The sequence below is a fragment of the Myodes glareolus genome, chromosome 15, assembly GCF_982192425.1.
Source record: "Myodes glareolus chromosome 15, mMyoGla1.1, whole genome shotgun sequence".
Lineage (NCBI taxonomy): Eukaryota > Metazoa > Chordata > Mammalia > Rodentia > Cricetidae > Myodes > Myodes glareolus.
Window position 1 is genome coordinate 44,492,630 of NC_142040.1, and position 24,409 is coordinate 44,517,038.

At 35.2% G+C, this 24,409-nt stretch overlaps 1 protein-coding gene across 1 annotated transcript in view; it reads left to right on the forward strand.

Moving 5' to 3' along the window:
* Window positions 1–24,409, forward strand: part of Hcn1 (hyperpolarization activated cyclic nucleotide gated potassium channel 1) — a 374,094-nt gene that overhangs the window by 285,205 nt on the left and 64,480 nt on the right. Inside the window, exon 5 of the mRNA XM_048443061.3 lies at window positions 12,461–12,607. Coding sequence (XP_048299018.2) covers window positions 12,461–12,607 — 147 coding nt within the window. The remainder of the gene's footprint in view (window positions 1–12,460; window positions 12,608–24,409) is intronic.

Consider the following 24,409-nt stretch of genomic DNA (forward strand, 5'->3'; position numbering starts at 1 on the left):
GTTTTCAATCATGGTTTTTGTGGGAGCATTCAATATCTATATTATAATAGGTACAATATATCCTATGTATATATTTATATGGAATACAGAAAACTTTATGAGGCATTTGTGACAATCAAGAAATGTAACATTACATTGAGCTAAATTTGGTTAAAGTTTAGAGTTTATTACTATTTATATCAGCTTTCAAAACTTTAATCAAGATAATCTTTTTGATTTCTTTACTGTGATTGCAACTAATCTAAATATAAGACAAAAACAATCCTTATCACCGGGCAGTGATGGCACACACCTTTAATTCCAATACTCTGGATGCAGAGGCAGGCATATCTCTGTGAGTTTGATGCCAGCCTGGTCTACAAGAGCTAGTTGTTGGACAGGACCCAAAGCTACAGAGAAACCCTGTCTCAAAAAAAAAAAAGAAAGAAAGAAAAGAAAAGAAAACAAAAAGAATAGAAACTTTACCATAGGTTCACTTTAAGAAAATAAAAGAGTGCTTCTTCTGTGTATATTAGTGACCGCAGGAAGTGAAAGGGTACCACTGCGTCGCGCTTCCTGACCAGCAGGAATGAACGCCACGAAAAACGAGAATTCCTTCCCTGATCACGTCTTTATTCGGAGCACTTGATTGAGGAAAATTGGGGGAAGGGAAGAGAGAGTGCAGGGACGAGCGAAAGCTTAGAGAGAGGAAGCAGAGCCCAGAGGCAGCTGCTTTTAACCGGTGGAGAGGCTTGAATGCTGATTGGTTGATGCCATTCTGCTAGGGCCCAAGGCCACAGGACAGGTCAGGGAACCACATCTCTGAAATGCAAAACAAGACTCCAAGCACACTGGCCTGGACGGCAGCGACAAAGGATTTGTATACCTCCAGGCTGTAGGACTGCTGGCACTATCTCGCCAAGGCGACATCCTGGCAGCTCCCTACATACCACATGAAAAGAATGATGCCATTAAAGAAGAATGAGGAAAACCATCGAGATTTTTCAGTATGGATGGATTGGATGGATTCATGAGTAGATGCCTGGGTAACTATCTCTTACCCCACATTGGGAGAAGTGTGTCTCTCCCAGTAAGGGCTGGAGAATGTGTTCTGATACTGCCTGGCTTCAAACCCAGCCTCAGTCTCAGATGGCATACACTACTGCTCAAGAGTGAGAAGTTTTCTCTTTCTGGTCATAGAGGCTCTTTATCCAGGAGTGTCAACATTATTGTCCTGGTTAACAAATTATTGTTATTTATATATTTAATATAAATATAAATATATTTATATATTTAAGAGAAATATATATGTGTGTGTGTGTGTGTGTGTGTTACAAGTTCTGCGAAACACCAAAGGATAATCAATAATACCAGATAATAGGGTGGCATGATGGTATAGGGAAGGACTTTCCATTAAGAATTCAGAGAACTGGCTTCCTACCTGACCTTTACTAACTAGATGTCAACCCTGCGGAAATGAATTCTCCACCCTGGGCTTTTTCTGCTCATCTGTGAAATGAGAGGGTTGGAAACAATTATCTCCACGGTGCCCTCCAGCTCTCAATGTTTCTTTTCTACTAAATGTGTGTTAATCTCACTGACATGATCCAAAAGACACTTAAAGTGTCTTCTGGGTCATCTTTATGCACATAATTCATTAATGTGTAGTACTGGCAAGGGACATAGGACAAAGAGAACACTTTTCTTAGAATAACCTGACCATTTTTATTCTATATAAATGACATTAATTACTTGTGCCAAGAATTATTTCTTAAACAAATATCTTTTATATCACCCTCTTGGGTGATTTTATTTCCACCAACTTTGCAGCATTATAGAGTCACACCGTAGTTGGCTGTGCCATTATGTACACTTGGTAACACCCAAGCACATAGGCACCTGATATTTCGATCACAAAGTCAGAAATAATTAAACTAAAATTCCCCCTGAGTCGTGGGAGTAGGTGTCAACATGTACTTACAAGGAGTTTTTGCATATTTTTACCTCTTTAAATATGTTATTTTAATTGGCTTTACCAAGAATCAACCACCGTGCTAGAGATTCATTTTTGCAAGCCCTCCCATTACCAAGGCTGCAAAGAATAGGTTGCAGGTGATTCTGTGCAAAACAGGTCCCAGAGTGATTGGAAAGTTACAGGAAAAATCAAGACGAGAACATAAAGAGAACAGACACAAAGGAGCTAAAGAAATGCCTGCGGCAAAGGGCAAGAGAGAGGAGACGAAAATCAGGACACTATATATTTAGGAGCATAGGGGATGAGAAATTAATCTGACACTTTAGGAAATCACTTGAAAATTGAGGATAACCAGAAACACCTACTAGAGCTTGTGTAAATAATGTTGCTTCTGATGACTGTGATGATGAGTCTTCTAGGACAGTTTGAATTATGTTCAATATGCCCCATTTAATCTACCATGAGAGCAATGGCAGACAAGGTCTTAACTGATAGAAATGCCTGAAGGATTGCAGACCCCTCTAACTGTGACATCCCAGGAACACACAGTGATAACTTCATTTTCTTTTTACTTAAAAAGTATAATGTATTTATAAGCACTACTATCTCTTATCTGTTGAGCTTAGAACATTCCATATGCATCCTTGTTTGTGCCCTTGAAATAAGTTGTTTCTAATTCAAGTGATCATGACCCAGGAAATTCATTTAGAACTATTATATACCAGATCTTATTTTACTCTTCAATGAAATGTCTGCACCTTGTCATACCGATTTATGTGATGAAGGAACAGAAGACGAGGAGAGTCAAGTTGCTATATTAAGTCATGAATTAAGAAAAAGGGAAAGATGTGAAATTTGAACTCTGAAGAGCAAGATTTGCTCACAATATACTGCCTCTCTTTGCATCTTAACGGGAGGCTTTGATAATGGTTATTCTCATTCCCTAGATACACATTGGTTCCTCAAAATTTGCCAGTAGAAAAAGGCTCCCAGGTCAACTTTTAAATGATCAGTTTTTTCTTATTACTAACAATTAGCAGAATGACAAAGTTTAAGCTGAGTTGGTGAGAAGACAGGAAATTAAGGTATTGGCAAATGAGAAAGTGCATAACTCTCCTGAGATCTTAATTCTGTTAAGGGTATCTTACATCTCCCACCTTTTATCATACCTTTCACTATTTTCCTTGACCTGTGGCTGGCCACTTTCACTTCTACAATTTTGCGAAGGCTGCAACTTCACAAGGCGCAAATAAACTTGAATATCTTAATACTATAAATGCTAAGTCTTTTGTGCAGACGAACTGTAGTCCCTTGCCTGTTGCATACTCCAATGTGTCTCCCAGCCACAGTCCTGACTCCTGGGAAGCTACTAGGTTAGACACGTAGTTTAATTATTTTCTGGTGCAAGGTAGGATTTGATATCTTTTTCTTGTCTGTCCCATTTTGTTTTTCGCATAAGTCAGACTTCTAGATACATTACTCTCTTTCTCAAGCTGAGCTGAATATTGAAATCATCTAGAAATTTTTAAGAAATAATGTCAGTAGCTGTTGGCTTTCATTTTCTACATCACCATTATGTAACAGTTAATGCACAGAAATATGAGCAATATTTTAGAGTCTTGGAGACACAGTGGAATTGCTTTTGCCTTAATCATTGAATTTACTCTAAGCATTTCTCGGGATCTACATGAAGACACTAATAAAACCACATATTCTGAGATTCTTGTGGTAGTCAGAAGGCTAAGAGCTTTCTGAAAGCTTCAAATCATTACATGAACATTGTCATTTCTATTATTATTACCCAACACCACATTAAATATTGATAGATTTGCAAAATTCCCATAATGCACATCTCTGCCCACACAGAGTATAACCTGATAGCTGTATATAGTATCCTTTTCCTTTGGTTTTCTATTTGAGATTTGCTTCTTTCCTTTATTATAAGCTCAATAGATGTAAGTAAGACAACTAAACATCTCATAAACATATGTATTTTTAGAAAGTTAATAAAATAAATAACAATAGGAATTTAGATCACTAAGTGACCATTCTTGCTGCGGTACACATTTTTTCCTTCTTCTTTTCGATAATATGTGCACAGCACAGTTCTGATCTTTAATATATTTGTGTATTTTGCTTAACCAAGAGTACCATTCCACAAGTCAAAGGAAATTGTGTAGCCTCTTCTGCTGCCAACAAACTCCAGAGATTTAAGAAATTGTATGGCTTCCACTTGTGTGTTTTTATGGAATTCCTGAGCACGCAAACATGCGTGTTCCTATGCATATAAGTGTTCTGGTGCTTTTTTTGCTCTTTTATTCTGTTTGTTTATTTTGTCCTATTACAGTTTGCTTCATTTTAATATTAATTTTTAGATGCCTGTCCGTTTTGTAAAGAGAGACAGAAATGCTGTAGATTTGGATGGATGGGGAAAGTCAAGAAGATTTGGGGGAGTTGTGAGAAAAGATAGTACAATCAGAATATATTGTATATTTACAAAAATCTATTTCCATTAAAATAAGCAAGAAAGAATTCCCATAGAAATAAATGAAAAGAGCAAAAATTTCAAATGGTATAGAATGTCAGTGGCACTTGTGTGTGTGTGTGTGTGTGTGTGTGTGTGTGTGTAGTGTGTGTATGTGTATTTTATAGATAGTTCATGCTTGATTACATTTTTAGAGTTTTTCCATTTTTTTCAGACAGTGTAGTGCTAGATCAACCACAACTATTAAAACAAGATAACACACACTGCTACCTCTTGTAAGCTAAGAAAATAAAAAGAATGAAAATAATACACATCTGTAATTATAGTAAATACTAAATTGATCAAGAGATATAATTATAAAACCAATGAGCAACAAGAAATATCTATATAGATTCTACTATTTACAAACTCGTCTGTATTCCTATGTATCAAACCTACTAGGTATTTCTGATTATTTGTTTTATTTTAAAAGTTCATCAGAGCTAGAAAAGAGTGTATATAAACATTGTTTCTAACCTTACCTGTGATGACATTAGCATAGACTCGGTGTTTTTGAAGCATTCAAAATTACCATGGGCTGGAACACAATGTCTTGAGACAGCATCTTGTCCTGTAGGCCAGGCTAGCCTGGGCTGAAAATCTTCGATTTCACTGTATATGCCACAAACCACACACAACTGGAATGTTATTTTAAGGGTAAAAACCCTAAAAATATCTAATGAAAATTATTAAATTAAAAGTAAATTTATGGTAGTTTGCTAATCCCATGCTTATTATTCCTTTTCATGGATTTCTTAAAAATAATTCTAATTTGCTAACACTAAAGAAATTTTTGTTTTTAAGTAGTTGTTTCACTTAAAGAATGTTTTTCTGTTTGAAGAGGAAAGCTACTGAAATTTAAAAATTCAATATATATTGAATATATAGTATATATATGTTGAAAAATTGCTTTCACTATTAGGCACTTTCTTCTGATTTCTAAGTCCACTAACTTCTTGTTCTTACTTTTTTTAGTTATTTAATTATCGATACATGTTATTGATGGTTTTTCCCCACTCTAAATTTGCCATTTTCAAACAAAACACTACAATAATATGACCATAAAATATTCTGCACATAATGCAAACAATTTCTAAAGATTATTTTAAAGGCTGCATATTTTAATATACAAAAGAGTGCTTTTACGTTGGATCTCTGAACACAGAGCCGGCTTCTGCAAATGATAGGGCCATGCCAACTGGAAGAGACCACTATTGGAAAGAACACCAAGCTTTCACCTTGTAATAGTTTCTGTTGTAATTTTTCTAGTTTTATGGAGAATGTGGATGCTTATTATTTGCCTACAAGGCTGATGTCTTCAAGCATGAGAGACTCTGAGGAGTAGGGTCCCCAAAGCCAGTAAGAGTCAGCAACAGCCCCTGCTCTCCCCATTAATAGTTCCATAAGAGGATCAAGCTATATGTAGAGAGTCTAGGTCAGTCCCAGGCAGACTTCCTCCTTGTCGAATTAGTCTCTGTGAGACCTATGAGCCCATTTAATTGATTCTGTAGATATTCTTGTGGTGTTCTTGACTTCTCTGGTTCCTACAATCCTTTCCTCTTCTTCTGCAGGAATCCGCAAGCAATGCCTAATGTTTGATTGTTGGTCTACATCTGTTTCCATCAGTTGCTGGATAAAACCTATCTGATGACAATTGGGTTAGACACTAATCAATGACTATAGCAGAATATCATTAGGCATAATTGCATTGACAATGTGCTTGTGGTTAAAAAGTTAGCCATTAGTTTCATGGAACAGTAAGTGGATTTAACTAAAATGGTGATAAGGAAGATGTAGATAAATAGTCATCAAACCTTTGACATGAGCAATACAACATGATTTTTTGATATCCTAAGAACTGAAATGAATAAATATGCAATTCAAAAGCTTGGCATGTTATAAGGATGTAATATTCTGCATATGAAAACAACTTAAACGTGGCTAGGGATATTAGCAAACTGATAGAGCATTTTACTATATTTTTTTAAGGCTCTGGGTTCAATTCTAAGCATCACCAAGGTTTTTTTTCAAAAAAATAATATTTTTGAAAATCATCTGAAAACAAGAAAAATGTCATTTTTTTCTTGTAATGCTGAATGTCTTGTATTTACCATGCCCTTATTTCCTGAAGAGATTATTTTAGTTCTGTTTTATGATTTGAGCATGCGGGAACAGTGTTACACATTAATGTTGACATTTTCACTTTCCAGTGCCACCCACTTTTAAATCATCACAGCTTTTTCTGCATTTGTCTCGCATTCAGAATTGCATATAAAAGACAAGGTCAACAAAACTCCCTGAGGCTAAACCTAGATGTAAAGTCTACATTTTCATAAACATCCAAATTTCAGGAGTATAGTGACACCTTAGAATCATTTTAAAATTCCATATATTAGAATACTTTAGGTTTATATAAAAGAAGAAATATGCAAGATTAAAAATTATTTCTAGAAATGTTAGGGAACAATTTAGAATGTATGGGACAAACAAGAGAATATAAAAGGAACAGAAGAAAGAAACACATAAAAGTAATATGCTAAATAAATGATAAATCAAGAGTAGCATAGATGGTTAAATTCAGAGGCTCGGCATCAAACTTAGGTTATTAAATTTAAGATGCCATAAATATATCACCAGTCAATACTAAGATATAAAATAGCTTGTAGGTTCCTCAAAACAGTTAAAAGTAGAGCTTCTACAATTTGGGGAGATGGTTAAGATTGGGAAAGTACTTGGCAGACCTGGAGGATCCACTTCTTGGCTTGTTGGTCAACCATTCTAGCCAAATCAGGTCAGGGAGTAAAAGTCTTTGTCTGAAAAACAAAAAAGTTGAGAGCTCTTGAGAAGGATATCAAAAGTGGCTGCTGATTTTCACATTTATTCATGCACATGGCAATGCATAGTTGCATGCACATGTAAACACCCTCCCGCACAAATTGAGCTAGCCTATGTTCCAGATATGGACTTCTTGGTGTATACCCCAATGCGTCATAGGCAGTTTCAGATAGAATAACTTGCATTTCCATGTATATCTTGACACTATTCCCAATAGTTAAGCAAAGAAACAGCCCAGATGGTCTTCAGTACATGAATGGGCAAATAAAATGTGATATATTCGCAGTGGGATTTTACTCATCTTTTAAGAAGATTGAAATTTTACCATTTGCAAGAAAATGGATGGGACTAAACATAGTCGTATTAACTGAAATAGTGACTCTTAAAAAAAAAAACAAACCCAAATATCACATTTAATATCATTTAGAAGCTAGTCAAAAGAGAAAGAGCATGGAAGTAAAAGGGAGGACTCTACGTATGTGGAAGGGAGCAGGAGGAGTGGGAAGGAGTAACAAAAGAGGGAAGGGATAAATATGCATGCATTGAAGTTTCCTAATGAATCCCACTCCTGTTTATAGCTAAGATATGTTGGTAAAATGATCACAAACTTAATAATTTTCATAGATTCATGACACTTATATTCCACATACCCTTTCTTATGAGTTTCTGGCAGGGTTTGTTCAGTGAAATAATATAGGTATTGTAGGCTGCAACTGGCAGGAAATCTAAGGAAACTACAGTGGCTGACTATCAGGATATAGAGATTTGGGGGAGGGGAAGTGGAATAAAAGATATAAGTAATCAACATGCCTTAAAAATATCAACATTGTGGTTGATATTTACTTTGTTTAAAAAAAAGGAAATCCTATGGGTTTTGAATTTCAGTTCTGAGTGTGGAAATAAAATCACTTTTCAGAAGCGATAAGTTAGGAAGTAGAAATAAAGGAGGAAGTTTGTAACTTTTGATCTATAATTAACATTCTTGAAGGAGTAAATAAAGGTAGATTGTTAAGCAATTTTACTGAGGAGATAATGGGAAGAATTAAATACTGTTGTTGTAATCATAGAGTATAACAGTAGATTTCAGATGTGGAAGATGGAAAAAGACAATTTTATGGCAATAAACCTAAAAATAATGCCTGATTTAATTCATATAAGAAATAGAAGCAAACATTGATGAGTGGTGGATATAAAACAGCTCTAAACACAGAAGCAGACTTTTGGGATTGAGGATGGGCTCCCAGGGTTAACAAAAGTGCTCTTGCTATCTGACACTGAGTAAGTTTCAACAATGATGCATTGCTGCAACTGACACAAACATCGATAGTCTTTTATTTTTGAAATTTGTGAACCTATGTAAAGCTTTGTACATTCAGTTGATTTCGGCTCCAGAGACCACTAGCTGTCTTCTTTGAAGAGTGATTTTTGCTGGACACCCAACATGCCAGTGATACTTCCATTTTGACACACCCTGTAATGTGTGGGGGAAACAAGCAGGGTGACCTCTCAGGTCTTTTAAGTGTTACATTCTATCAAAGATGACTGCATAATTTCTAAACTCATACCCACTGCCTTCTCCTACTTTTCTTCTACTATCTAATTGTTGACTGCCCTCCCTTGAACTCTGGATTCTGTTACTTGTGAGTTTTTTTTAAGTCCTTCTCTCAAACTTACATAGTTATTATCCATATCTTTAACTTGAACCACTTCCCTATCTCAGCTGCTTTTAAAATGCCACTTCTGCTCTTTGCCAGCTTTCTCCTCAGTTGACACATCATCCCTTGGTCCCTTAGTCACCAATGACGTGTGTATTTCCTTCTCTGAGTGCCTGACCTACATATAAACATGGCCATGTGCCATCAGCCACTTAAACTTAGCTTTCCAAAAACTGAATTTATTTTTTTCTTTGCTCGCACTCAGATATGCTTCTTCGTGTCCTAAGATAACCTGGTACTTGACATAGAGAAGGGACTAGGAAATTTAGTGTTTGTTCAACTTCAAACTGCTGTGTCCTAAATGTAAACTTCTGCTTTAGAAGATCTTGGCAGAGGCTACAAATACATATTTCTAATATATTTCTAATTGCTAGTGGTGTTTGATGGTGTTTTAGCTATTAATACAGGTCTGTGGAGATAGGTTATTGGGTAATAGTTTCTACCCTACAAGCGTGAAGACCCAAGTTTCAATTCTAGCTCTGATATAATAATCCAGGCATGTGATATAACTCCAACCTTAAGGGAGATAGATAGATAAACATGAACCTGCGTGCATGTATGTGTATGTGTGTGTGTGTGTGTGTGTGTGTGTGTGTGTGTGTGTGAGAGAGAGAGAGAGAGAGAGAGAGAGAGAGAGAGAACATGAAAAGTCTGTTTTCCAATAAATCATTTCACAATTGTTAGATAAATAATTACTGGGCAAAGCATATTATTAAATAAGCAATATGTACTAAAAATCAAACTTAACTCAGTATGAGTGAGCTACAATGAGTATCTGTAAAATGTTGGATTGATACAATAATAAGAAATCATTCAACTGAATACCAGCTCAAGTTAATAATCTGAAGTACAGAAAAAATTCAATTTTGAGAAGAAATGTAAGTATATTCAACCGAGACATTTTTTTCCAGAAATAAAAGCAGATTCTAATATAGCTACCTACCTAAATAATCTTGCATAAGTGTCTGATAGAGAAGTCACTGAGACCACTGTGCCTCTGCAGCATGGAGGATGACGCAGAATGAATCCAGATCTTTGAAGGAAGCTACCAGAACTTTTTTCTTTCCACTCTTTAACTCTTTAGTTCTTTGGAGGTCTGACACCTAAATAAATCACAGAGTCATATTCTTTTATTATAAATGTCCGATCTTAGCTTGGTTTGTTACTAGCCAGCTTTTCTTAACCTAAATTATCCCAACTAGCTTTTGCCTCTGGGCTAATGTCTTTCTCTATTTCTGTAGCCTTTCTTTACTTTTTTCTATGTGGTTTGCTGTGTAGCTAGGTGACCGGCTCCTGTTGTCCTCCTCTCCTTGTTCTGTCTTGCTTTTCTTCTTCCCTCCTCCCAGATTTTCCTCCCGTTTATTCTCTCTATCAGCCCTACTTATCCATTCTACTGCCTCACTATTGGCTGTTTAGCTTTTTATTAGACCATCAGGTGTTTTAGAAAGGCAAAGAATCACAGCTTCACAGAGTTAAAAAAAATCGCACTATGAAAGAATGCAACACATCTTTGTATCATTTAAACTAATGTTCCAGGACATAACAAATGTAACACCCCTTAAAATCACATTCTACAACACCAGGGCATATAAATGTTTGAGTTTTCCATTGAAATGTAATGACTATTTTCTTGAACTATTGCTCAGTTATACACAATGGCAGTGAAGAACTGACACATAAGATCAAAATCTTATGCCACGTTGCTTCAGAAGGGTGGAGGCAGGCATTCAAGTCTCTAAGCCTCAAACACTTCAAAACAGGCTTCTTCTTTTTTAAATGAAGACAAGTATAGTTATTTAATTAAAAAATTGTAAGAAAGTTTTGTTTCAGTTCAGGGTAATAGTTTTTAAAAATGAATCTCTGGAAAACTATAAAGGATTCTCTTTAAAATATAGGAAAATATTGAAAAACTGCGGTGACTTGATGCTTAACTTTCTCAGTTGGTGACACCTGCCGTCCATTACCAGTTGCTGGGTCCATTACTGTGTACATGGACTAAAGAGACATGGACCTTTTAGTCAGGACTCCATTAACAGAAAAAGAAAGAAAATATATCACTTGTGTTTTATTCAATGTAAGAATCATTTCAGTAGCATTATCTATTTAAAAACTAACTAAATTTTTATTGTATACTGATTCCTTCATCATTGCAATAAAATTAGTTCAGTGCTTTGGAGCCATATATGGTGGAACATGCCATTAATATGAACACTTGAGTGACAGACGTGAATTCAAAAGAAGGCTCGTCAGATCCAGTCAGAAAAGCCTCAACCCTGTCTCAATAGACAGAGGTGGAAATAGAGATTGAGAGATAGAGATTAAGATCAATAAATAAACAGGCACACACAGACAGATAGGTAGACAGCAGATAGAGATAGAAGGAGATATATAGATTGATATAGATGGATGACAGATTGATGGATAGATTACAGATAGAGAGATAGATAAATATATATAGATGTAGAAATAGAAAGATAGAAAAATATAGATACATAGATATAATTCTCAGAGTATAGTAATTTTTGAATATTGTATTAGGAATACCTAGAGAATGCCTCCCAAAGTTTAATGTATATATGACCCAGAGAGTAACTATCTTTAAAGATGTGGCTATGATACCTGTAATTCTTCTGTTCCAACTGTTTCTCGGACAAATATCTGTGTTCCTATGCACCTATTGGATGAGTTGAGTAGTTAGTTATCTTACCAAGATTTTGTATGTGCTTCTGCAAATGTAAGAGACACTTCAGTGAAGACATTGCTGGGATTACATCAATCATCAGCCTTTCCCAAAGCCACTCCCTACCTAGGTTTTATAAAGAAAAAATATAAATTAGCTAACTAAATGAAATTAAATTTTCAGTTAAATTCTTCTTATAAAAATTTCATAGAACTAGTCTCCTGATTTTTTCCTCAGGCTGTCGTCTTTGTCACTTAAGAATCTAGGGTCTTCAAAGAGCTGTTAAGTTCTTTGCCTCTAGATTCAAGTTTTAACAAGGTACAGATCTTAGTCGGAGCTTTAAGATGCAACTCTCTGTGCTAGGTAAAATTACAAATTCCTTTTTTCAAATGAAGAGCCAAGAGAATCTCGAGTTCTTCCATAACTCAACTAGTAAAGCATAGTGCCCACCCTGCCACTTTTCATTCTGGCCCCATCATTTCTGTTTTAGAGCTACAGTTCTGAATTCTCCCAAGCTCCTCTCCTGCCTTTTTTTCAGCATCTCATTCTTTTCAGGATATAGTCAACTACATAAAATGCTTTATAGAGTATGACACCCATAAGCACACTAGACTTTGGTGCTCTAGTTTCTGCTACAAGGAATTCCTCTGTTTGTTACAGAGTATTCCAATGTTATTGAATATAGTACAGCAACATATAGGTTGATTTCTAACACGCCTAACAGTATTTTCTATTTTTTCCTTTGTTTATAGTATAAGCAAGTGGAGCAATACATGTCATTCCATAAGTTACCAGCTGACATGCGCCAGAAGATACATGACTACTATGAACACCGATACCAAGGCAAGATCTTCGATGAGGAGAATATTCTCAGTGAACTTAATGATCCTCTGAGAGAGGTAAGATTTGCTGTTCTGGATCTGTGTGACATATTATTATCATTTATTTCGATCCCTTCTAGGGAGTCCTTTGGTCTCTTTTGTACCTCACTCAAAAGCATAATCAAAACTACATGCTAACACATCAATTGTTGCCTTTTTTCATCTTTTAGTTTCTTCCCTAAGAGACTTCCAATTATTTGAAAAGAAATGTCAGAGAACCATTTCTTTCTGGCTCTTATTCCATTTAATGTACTCTTGGCTCTCAAAAGTACATTTTTTAGCTTCATTGTCTTTACATTCCCAATATTCCATGATTTTATGCTGACCAGCCCTCTTCACTTATTTAGTTTTAGCTTTTCATAGTTTATCCTTTCTTTCATACATTTTTCTTTGCTCACCCTTGGCACCTTGATCACGAGATACTAGCTTGCTTCCAGTAAATCAACTCTTGGTGTCTCATTAAGATATTTTGCAATACCAACAGGTAGTCTGTACTATGCACCCTCTTCTCATCATTTCCCCAAACCCTCCCCTCTGCTACCAGTCACTTCACTCCCAAACCCAAAGTGGATGGTCTTGATTCCTTTATCTAACAGTGTTTCATGACTTCTCTTATTTCCAAATTTCTTATAAATTTTTTGCATAATGGATACACTGTGCTTTGATCACCAAGTATTTACCACAGTGTATATTCCTTGAATGTTATCAAAGCACTACTGATAATGAATCCTCCTTCTCTGTCCTGTTGAGAGTGCTTTACTACATTGCTAACAAGACATAAACCCTGACTCCCCAGCTGGGGCTCTTTATACAGAAGCCTTAACTGAAGCTTTGGGGTTCCATTCCTCGCCTCTCAACTTGTTTTCTTTCATTTATTTTATCACACATTTTTAGTCTAGGTATTTTAATTCAAATTCTTTTCATAAATTTCATTTTCTTAAAAGCTTTATGCTCTCCCCTGGCACCATGCAGGGTATGTAATGTAGTCATTATCTTCCATCAGGAAAACACTCAACTCTTGAAATCTTTCTGAAATTTTTAGTTATTCTTTCAGGTCACTTTGAATGTAGAATTTAAGTTCGTATTTTAGATCTTCTCCATTTCAACTTGTGCTCTGCACATCCTATCTCTGATTTACATTCATAATGCATCTCACATGCATGCCTCGCTCTCTCCACGGTCACCACCTGAAGTTCTCACTTTTTGGTTTCCTCTAGGCTTGAGTCACAGACTGACTGACTATTTATGTACATGGGCTATCATTTCTCTGCCCAGAAGAAATTTGGTTGTTAGGTTATAAATTCAATCTTTCTGCACTCCAATTCCAGCTACCTTGACAGTTTTCATTTCTGCTTTTATTTTGCAAAATGATCTCTAACAAAGGCAGACATCTTGCTGTCTTGCAACAATGATTATAATAATGTCTTATTCTACATAGTGTATTTTCCAAAAATGACTCTTACCTTTTGACAGTCTAGTTCAAGCAATACTTTATCACTTCCGTCTTCCATACAAGGCTAAGTCTAGTATTTCTTTCCCATGAACCCAAGAGCACCTAGTTTTTAAACTTTGTCTACTACTTTCCTACTGCTCTTGCACTCTTGATCCACCTTTGCCTTGAAATTTCTTTAACCATAAGGATGCTTTGGTCTATATTTTAGCTTTTTTTACCCTTCTGAAAATTCTTCACACATTTAACAAAATTTTTACAACATAAATATTTTCATTTCTATTTTTCTCTTTTAAAGCCATTTCTACACTGCAGTTGTTACATCCTCTAAAATTTATTTGTTTTGTGAAAAGCTATAAAATGTGTGAAATGGATCTAAAAATAAAAATATCAGCTATTATATTGTTATAACTTGTTTCTCCCACTTTTTAATAGAGTTAAAATGTATAATTCTTTAGAATATAACTCAAATAAATTATGTATTTTTACTTAAGAAAGGCGCTTCATTTATTTCGTTTCTTTAACTGTCAGTTGTCATTGTTTGCTGGAGAACTTTCCTTTTATTTCTTTTCATATCCAAATTTCAAGACAACTGAGTTGGTTTAGGTTTTCAAGGGTCTGGAGAAGTTCGGAAATGACCCAGACCAGGAAAGAAACAAAGACACTCCAAGAAAGAGTGACAGGGCAAAGAGAAAGTTAAAAAAAAAAAAAAAAACAGGATGGTACCTTGTCTTGAAAAAATAAAAGGGAGAAAAGGGAGAGAAGGTAAGCTACAACTCAGTCTTTACTGCACGAAGGCCAGAGAAACTTGGGATCACAGCCTAAGATTTCATGAAACAGTGCAAAAAGCTAACAGAACAAGTATAAAAGTTACTTTAAGAAATATTGCTGTATGTGTTATAATCCATTCAGAGGAAAACAAGAGAAAAAAACACAATGAGTTGTAAAATGAGATGTTCTGTATTGGAGGCTCTGTCTGCTCCCCTCTCTCATCACATCCTGATTTATACTCAACGTCATTGGGAAAGAACCCGATATTCATTTTTATCTATCACCACCAACTTCCCATTTTGGTACTTCTTTCATTCAATTTGCCACTAGGTTGTCACCATTCTTTTAAATCTGTTGAAATGACATATTCTTAGGCTCTTGACATCTTTTGCCTCAACTTTCCTAATGCTGTGATACATAAACGTAGTTCCTTGTGCTGTGGTGACCCCCAACCCTAAAATTATCTCATTGCTTTCTCATTACTGCAATTTGCTATTGTTGTAAACTATAAATAAATATGTGCTATGCTGGCTATGGTATCCCCAGCGAGGTTGTGACCCATAGGTTGAAATCACTGTTTTATGAGACATTTTCATCTTTGTATCTTTATGCCAATTTTTCACCTTTGAGTAATTATCGATGATTTCCACTTTAAAATTTCTAATTACCTCTTCCCTTTTTTCCTGCTGTTCACGCCTCAATCTTTTCTATTCATCTTAGTTTTACTTCATTTGGTCATTCTTATTAGACATTCCATTCTCCATGAATTTTATCATGCCAACTTTGTCTCTGTATAGAGATTACCATTTGTGATTTTATTGTCTCTTTCATTACTGACAGCCTTTTGAGAATAGAAACTGCGTCGTAATTAAATAATTACACTTGTTTCTCTAATGATCAACACTCCCAGAAACTCATAGAATGTTTACAGAATGGATGATCTTTATCACAATCATGAATGAAAACCAGATTCAGAATCGTGGCTGCTTGATAAAGTTAGGGCTCCTAGAAATAGAAACATTTGCCTTCATTATAAAATGAGAACGTTTTGTTTCTCTGACATTAGAAAAACACATAAATCGTTGTAATGAGTATTAGAAGGATAAGTGGAAGAGAAGTAATGTGGAGAAACAATAACTGTCCTAGTTAGCCTGACATGTCAATTTGACAGATTAGGGTCATCTGAGAGAAATACTTTCATTGAAGAATTGTCTAGATCAGAGAAGCCTGTGGGCATGACGGTTGGCAATTGTCCTAATTGTCAAATGATAAAAGTTGTCCCTGTCCACTGTGGGCAGTCACATCCCTATGCGAGTACTCCTTAGCATGAGCCTGGGAGTGAGCCAACAAGCAGAATTTCTTCTTCAGGTTCCTGCTTGACTCCCTGAATGGTGGACTGTGACTTGAAAGTAGAAACCAAACTCTTGTCTCCATGTCACTTTTTGTCAGAGTATTTTATCACAGCTGCAGAAATCAAATGAGAACAATAGCATAAGTCATTGCTGAAAAAAACAGACAAACACGTTCAATCGTAGCAGAAATTGGGTGACTGTTCTTGGCTTTATGCTGGAGACTACTTGCTGAAACAAATAATTGGTTCTGCATATTGTTCAAGTCTCAATATTAAAATGTTAATTTATCAAGACCCTGGGCACTTAATCCAGGTTAGCTCCTGTGTAGTTATTCCCCATCACATATGCTGCTTGCCCGTTGTTTGCCATGCTTTCTCTTAATGCTTCCTTGTGTGTTGTCTGCTCTGTCACACAATGAACTTTAGAAAAAGGGTTTTGTCTTTCTTGATATCCACATAATTCCCAGTCCTACATATAGCTTATATTAACTAATTATTAGATAAATTAAGTGCAGATAAATGTAGATCAAACACGTGAAAACTTGTCTCAAAGAATCATTGGTTTTCACTGTAGATGAAGATTTTTGGCTATGAAACAGTGGCGATTGGAGGAATGAGCCCAGCAGTTCTTGGCATGGCGAGCTTCATCCTTGCAGCTTAATATCATTTTTTCATTTGACTCTGGCCAATATACTTTTCCTTACTGTTTGCAAAAAATGTACTGTCATCTTTGTATTCATTTGTAATATGTGCAGTGTGTGCCAAGTAGTTCTGCTTCATATGCATCCATTTTATAAGATAACTTTCTATGTGCTATGGGTTAGTTGTTTAACAAGGAGTTAAGGAATAGGGGTAGAGAGTGACTGTCAGTGGGGCAAATTATGAAAAGTATTTGAGTATTTTTTCTGCTCACTATAACCCAGTAGCATTCATAGAATATATGATAGATTATATCACTCCTATACCAAATTCAAATGTTGGCAACTGATCATTTGAGTGTTGATTCTGCCAAAATAGTATCATGCTTGTGGATGTGATTACTATCCTTATTAAAGAAGTCCAATACACTTCTTGTTCTTCTGTAATATGGGCACATGCTTGAAAGATGTCTGTGTTTTAGCAAGAGTACCATATCTCCACACAAACTGCTAGGACTTTAATCTTAGACTTTGCACATCAGAGCTTTGAAAATAAATGGATGCTGTTTTTGAGCCAGGCAGTCTGTAATGCTTCTGTCCACAGCTGCCCAAATGAACTGCAGTAATCACCATGCAAAGCTGCACAGAAAATACTCAATGAATCTTCGAGCAATTGCTGCTGATTGGCCCATCCAAATGCAGGTAGTGACACATCCAGGACATGGGAGATTCATAGAGGAAGAGGTTCTTGTCAGTTCAGCATTTGTTAAGCCTCAGAATCTGAACACGGAGCTCTACCAAAATCTTTCCTGTTTTAGGATGTGAAGTGGTTACAAATTTATCTTAAAAGCTCCCTTCATTTCACTGTGAGCTAACATAGTATGGTTCAAAACAAAGGAACGAGTACAATTTTCTAAGGAAAATTCTTTAAGATGATACCCAGAAAGTTACTATCCCAAATCAGGAAAGTGATACTGTGATGTATTTACCCTTTCTCCTGCTTATAAGCTGGGTGCTTTGTGGCTGTGTCTAGTCAAAACTATATGCTTGCTGACTTGGACTTCTGTGACTCTTAGGCACCCACACCTTCCATGTCCATGTTTCTTTGCCAGCTTTCTTTGTTTTAGTTGGCCATAATCCCTTGGTGGCATTTGTAAGTATATGCGCTCTTCCCTTTCTGTAAGAAATAGTAAATGGCACAGCTTCTGAAAGGCAGACTAGGACCACGAACAACAGTGCAATATCACACCACTAATCAGCACTAACTAAATGGGTGGCTTCAAGCTACTTCTTAATCAATTTGTCATTCCTTTCCTCATTTTTAAATGCAAAATTTGATAATATTAATTGCCCTATAGTGTGCTGTTGAAACTAAGAAGGTAAAATACATAATATATCAGGAAATGTGACCAATCCATAGCACACATGTTCTTAAAATAAAAGGATTAAATAGTCACATATTTAAGTAAAAACTAGCCAATCTTGTAGCCTTAATGTCTTTTATAGTTCAGTGAAAGACATATTTAAAAAAATAAAGTATAACAAACTACATGTAAAGTATTGAGGGGGTGATTCAAAGTACCTGGACAATATGCAGGAGACACTGAACTAAGCCTCATTGTATGCCCCATTTCTTTTGGAAGTTATTCAAAGAATCTGATAATAGCTCTCCCTTCATTTCAGCAGGCAGCTCTCTGGAGACAATGCCCCCAGCATCAAAACTTGACATTGAAATATTATGATGATAAGACTGACATGTGCTTTAGTAAATGCTAGTCGTATATTTAAAAATAAAATCTAGTTAGAAGTATTCAGTGAATGCTCCCCCTTGCTCCTGAATGCTTGTTGGAATGTGTATAAAGGAGAAGGTCTGTTTTTAGCATGGCTGGTTTTACACTGATTCCATTGGAGCAGAATGGCAAGCCTAACAGTCTAGAAAGGGGTTAATGCCCTTCTAAGCCAGTCTCCAAAGTTCAGAACTGATCTATTTTTAAACAACGAAGTGTGAGGAGCTGAGAGCTGAAAATAGGTGCTGATCATGTGCCCCGGGAGAATTTAAAACGTCAGTATATTTCATTCTTATAAAACAGGAAATGGGTTGAGAGTATTATCCTAGCCTCTGACCTCTAATTTGTAAACTGAGTTTATTACCCAAGAAAACACAATTTGTGCGAATACTTAGTGTAATTTTGAACCACTTTTAAAATCTATACGTGAGTATCTAAAAATGCTTTTAAATTACATTTTGTTGAAATTATAGAAGTAGGCTAGATGCATTGCATTGTAAAGCCTGCCTCCCAAAGTTATCCTGTATTTATGTGACAGACAAAAGTAGCAAAAGATGAGACAAAGAGTATGCATGTGATGTCATAGAGGTTATAATTCCAAACAAGATGAACAAAGAAATTTTTGCTGTTGTTATTTATTTTCTGTTTGTGTTTTTGTTTTCACCATGTGTCTCTAGGTCCTATCAGAGAGGTGCGGAACATTTGCATTGATTTTTTTAAAAATGTGTGCAATATATAGATCCAGACATGACTGCAAAGACAAACTAAGAGACACAGTGATGCAGTTTTCAGTCTCAAAGGAAGTGCTTCCTATATAGAGGAAGATAAAAAAAATAAAGGAGAAAGAAAAGATCAAGAAGTAAAAGCAAGAAGCCATTAACAGGAACCCCGGAGATGCAGGAAATCACCCATAGTTAATTGCTAGAGCGAGACTACATAACCCAAAATAGCTGACAAGAATAAGTAGGTTCACCGAGGCCAAGAACACAAAGTAAAGGTCTCAAAGGAAAAGGTGTGCTCTGAATGTGGAAGTTAATGTGGAACATGAATAGAGGAAGGGGTAGAAGATGGGGGTTCAGGGAGAAAAAACATGGTAAAAAAGAAGAAGCCTATACTAAATCTGGTTTCATTTTAGTTCTTCTTTGGCCAAGGAAGAAGGAAGCAAATTGCTTAATAAAGAACTTTTCATTCAACAATCATTTAAGATACAATAAGTTTGTAAACACAAATAAAATATAAAGTTTTTAAAAAAAAATATTCCATTTTTTTTTTCTTTTGAGGAAAATACCTGATATAAGCAACTTGAAGAAGTCAGGGCTTACTATGGCTTACAGTTTCGGAGGATAAAGTTCACTATGGTGGAGATGAAGAAGTCAGGGCTTACTATGGCTTACAGCTCCAGAGGATACAGTTCACTATGATGGAGTACAAAGAGCAAGAGGCCAAGAATGTACATGGAAGCAGGATTAGAAGCCTGGCTAGTCACACTGAATCTACTACATTCAGAAAGTGGAGAGAGAACTGGAAATGGGGTCAAGATACAAAATGGCAAGGCCTGACCCAAGTAACCCATTTCCTCCAACAAGGCTCTACCAGATAATGGTTACACAGCTTTCTCAAGTGGTACCATCAGTCAGAGACCTAGTGTTCAAATCTGTAATCCCAAGGAGAACATCTCGCATTAAAACTTCTACAGTGATGAATGTCCTTTAGAAGTAAAAGAGATGATGATAGTTGGAGCCATAGTGTGGGTTGGAAGGATGAAGGTGATGGTATGATGAGGACATTGATGTTTTCAACATAATTTTAGGAAAAATAGTATGTCAAGTGTTTGAGGAACTTTACTTGTAATACCACATTATCAAATAAATCACATTATTGCCACTATGTAATGTCTTGCTGTGATTGATAAATGCCTAATGACTGTGACTTGAGACTGTAAAAGTGACAGAGAACCACCAGTGCTTAGAAAGATCTGTGCTCTAGTCTACTGGTATTCCGATCTAATGTATACATTTAAGGTTAGATGTCACAAGACTAACAGGACAGGAACACTGTGACATGAACCTTTGAAATCCTCTGAGTGCTTTAATATTGAGAGTTTAAACATCATTTCCTCTACCCTAGTAACGCACATAATTTATGTTTTTATAACTTTATTTATGATCACAAAGTATGAAAAAAAGATTTTATAGAGAATAGATGAAACTTTTTTGCCCTTTGGCAAGCATTGTATAAATGTGTATGTGTTTAAAATATGCTTTATGAAAAGAAATCACTCAGATGAAAGCACACCCAGAGAGAAAATGGTTAATGATACTATTTATCATAATTATAACAGATATTGGAATTCCTATTCCTGTTATTAACATGTTTAAATATTGTGATCTCCTAACGTAAATTAAAAAGCCTAACAACAATGACAGCAATACAATGACAACAATATGAGCCATAATTTAGACATGTATAAATGAGGATCAGAAAAATCAGGAGAAATTGAAGAATAATGTCACAAAACCTAATTTTTAAAAAGTATAAATACCAGATATACAGCTTAAATTGTTATCATAGAATTATAATTACTTTTTCAAAGTGAACTAATGAATGGTCATAGGGAACTAGACAAAACTGTCCCATAAAGTAAACACCCAACCTCTTTATGGGAAAAGCTTCACAATAAATTTTAAACCTTAGAAATAATACTAGTGAAAAATAATACATTCTTTCGAGAAAGAAAAATTTTCCAGTGTGTAGATTAACTAGAGCGAATATATGTTTGAAACTAATTTTAAATAAGTGAGACCACGTTAGTGGCCTAAAATACAAAAGAAAAGAACAAAAGGCATTAGTGCCAAAGAGGACTGTTTGCTATTATATTGGAATTGTAAAACATTATATTTAGTAATAAGAATTGCTTCCACAGTTGCTTAAATTTAAAAATTAAAATATGTCATAAAAATTATTTATATGTTACAAATTATTAAAGGGTTTTTTTTTCAAAGTAAGATTCGGTTCTAATATGGAATTTTCATTCTTTTCTGGTAATACACACACACATAATTGTACATACACATGTTACATACCACATCTGCCTAGAATACATAGCATACATATACTCAAGACCCTGTTAACATTTCTTTCTTTAAACACAATACATTTTAAAAGTTTTTAGCATACTTAAATTTGTCTGAAACTCATTTGTTTATCTATAAGTAGCCTCAATTCCTTTAAGCAAGATGATGCAACTTTTGTACTTACTGATGTGACAAATGGACTGGATTCTGGAACATTAAAAAAAATCATAGAAAAATCACTAATACAATGCAAAGTCAGTCACTAGTTAATAGTTTTGTAATAATATTGAGTTCAAAGACAGAAAATGATAGAAAGATAGAAATACCTGGGAAAGTTGAGGTTGTAAAAAGTTGATATTTAGGAACATTTTATATAGTATTGAAATATTTTATAGATTTAAAATCTACATTTTAATTTCAAAGCCAAATGGTCAAGACTGAAAAACCTAGCTGGTTTTATTTGCGACTGCTCTCATAAAGATATCACTATTTTGACTCTATAAACTTCTAGATGTATTTTCTCTTAATACATTTATAAGTGATAGTATATAAATTTTGGAGGAACACAACTCCATCTATAACCCTGAACAATACATGTAATACATATAGAATCTTGATTTAAATGGTATTCCAGTGTTTCACTCACAACTTGAAAGCTGTTTGTTAATCTAGCAATTAATAGTATAACTAGGATTTAAAGCAGGTGTTAATGGAAAATACTAGATCTCACAACACTTGTAAACAATTGCCATCAGTTTTCCTCTCTGCTGACTGAATTTTAGATATACAATATGACTAATACAAAGTGGATCACTGGGTATTATAAAGAATGTCAGTGAGGGCTACGTTGTAATGTTAGAAATGGTCTGTCATAAAAGTATATAGCAAAGGAATCCAAGAGAATTTGTATATTATGAATGCAGCTGTGCTGAGGAAAACATATTTTCCCCCAGAAACTAAATTAAAACTAACTTGCTAATAAAAGTATACCACTGGCTAGCCTCCATGTGATGGAAATCAAATAAATTTAAAATTGGGAAGCTGTACACATCCGTTAGTCACTTCTGTTCTACTGATAACTCTTTCAATTCCAATCATTTAAAGATAAATATTTCTTACCCTAGGAGTCTATTTCATAATATTTGAGACCCAAATTCTTTATCACTTGCAACAAAAGCTTTCTTGAATGACAAAAGAGAGTGTCACAACTGAGGAAAGAACCTGTAAATACCCCACCTTAGAGACATAGAAACCACAGGGAATGTTGTAAAGAAGTGGAAGCAAGTTCTTAATTGGTCAATCCTTGTCTAGATCCACGTTCAAAACATTCATAAAGCAATGATGTTGTCTTGTCTTGAGGTGATTTCCTTATATATTCAATTAAACATCTTATAGTTTAGGAGTCATACCATCAAATGAATATTAATTGAGAATGTGAAAGAAGGGAAAGTTTTCTTTCAAAGTAACTACCAATCCATTTATTTTAATAAAATGTAAACATAAATGACAGTTCACTTTCAACTTTATTCTGTCAATAAAGGAGCTGTATTGTGACTTATAATTTTTCTCTCGATTTTTTGACAAAACTATTTTTATTATTTATAATTAACTTATGTTGAATACATGCATACATAAATTCCTCCCTCAAGCCTAGATTTAGACTTCTGGGTACTCACTTATTTTAGGAACCATACTTGACTATGTAAGTAGAGACTTTGAGTCATATCTCCTAAAGGTTTAGATTCATATCCTTTAAATCTGGATTGGAGCCTGGTATATTATGGTTTAGAAAAATTCCATAAAAACATCTGTGGAGTACTGACTTCCTCTAAAGAATAACAGGAAAGAAAATTTCATGTTTGACAGGTCACTCAGGATCCTTCCACCCAACAGGTGAATGTCAATCAGAGCATCATGCCTCAGATGAGGGCCATGCCTGACAATGATCATTAGAGTGTTCTGTTGATGCTTAAGCATTTTGAAACCATATCTATAAGGGTCAGTGCAACCCAGTGATCTTCTCTGTACTGAATGCAATGCTGGACAATTCAGCTTCCCTTGCAACTTCCCTGGGGATTAAGGACTGAACATAAGCTGCAGGACCATGGAATTTTTTTCTATTTACTTTATCCTTTATTATAACTAAGGAAAGCTATAACTATGTATCTTTTCTTCAACTCCATCAAATACTCCAGAAGGACATAATATTACCTGACGAAACAGGAAGTACATTGTAAGCAACTTTCAAAACTCTAGAATTGACAGAAACATCTAGCTGCCCTGACAGTCACCCATAGTTCTTCTGTACCATTGTGGCATTCATCTTCAGTCTACAGGCCCATAGTATCCAGCAGACTTTTCCATGGAGCAGGAAATTTTAAGAAAGGGCCATGGAATTTGATAGAAATCCTAAACATGTCAAAACATTTTTATTTTTCCTCTTTAAATTTTTCATATACCTTACTTTCATGCATTACTTCAAATTCTTCAGATAATGATCTAATACACGTGACTTCCTTAGAAGTGAGGTCATATAAAATTAACTTTGGTCAGCGATTTCAATATATTTATTTATTCTTCTTGGAGTATTAAGATCAAAATCTTATTTGCTGTGGATCAAACAAAACCATAATACAGCATGGGTCTACAGAAGATAAATATTGTGTCACCAACAAGGGAAGTCTCAATGACAGAGAGAATATGAGACCTCTACAAAGTGGGCAAACGAAGAATAACGAAGCTTTAGTGG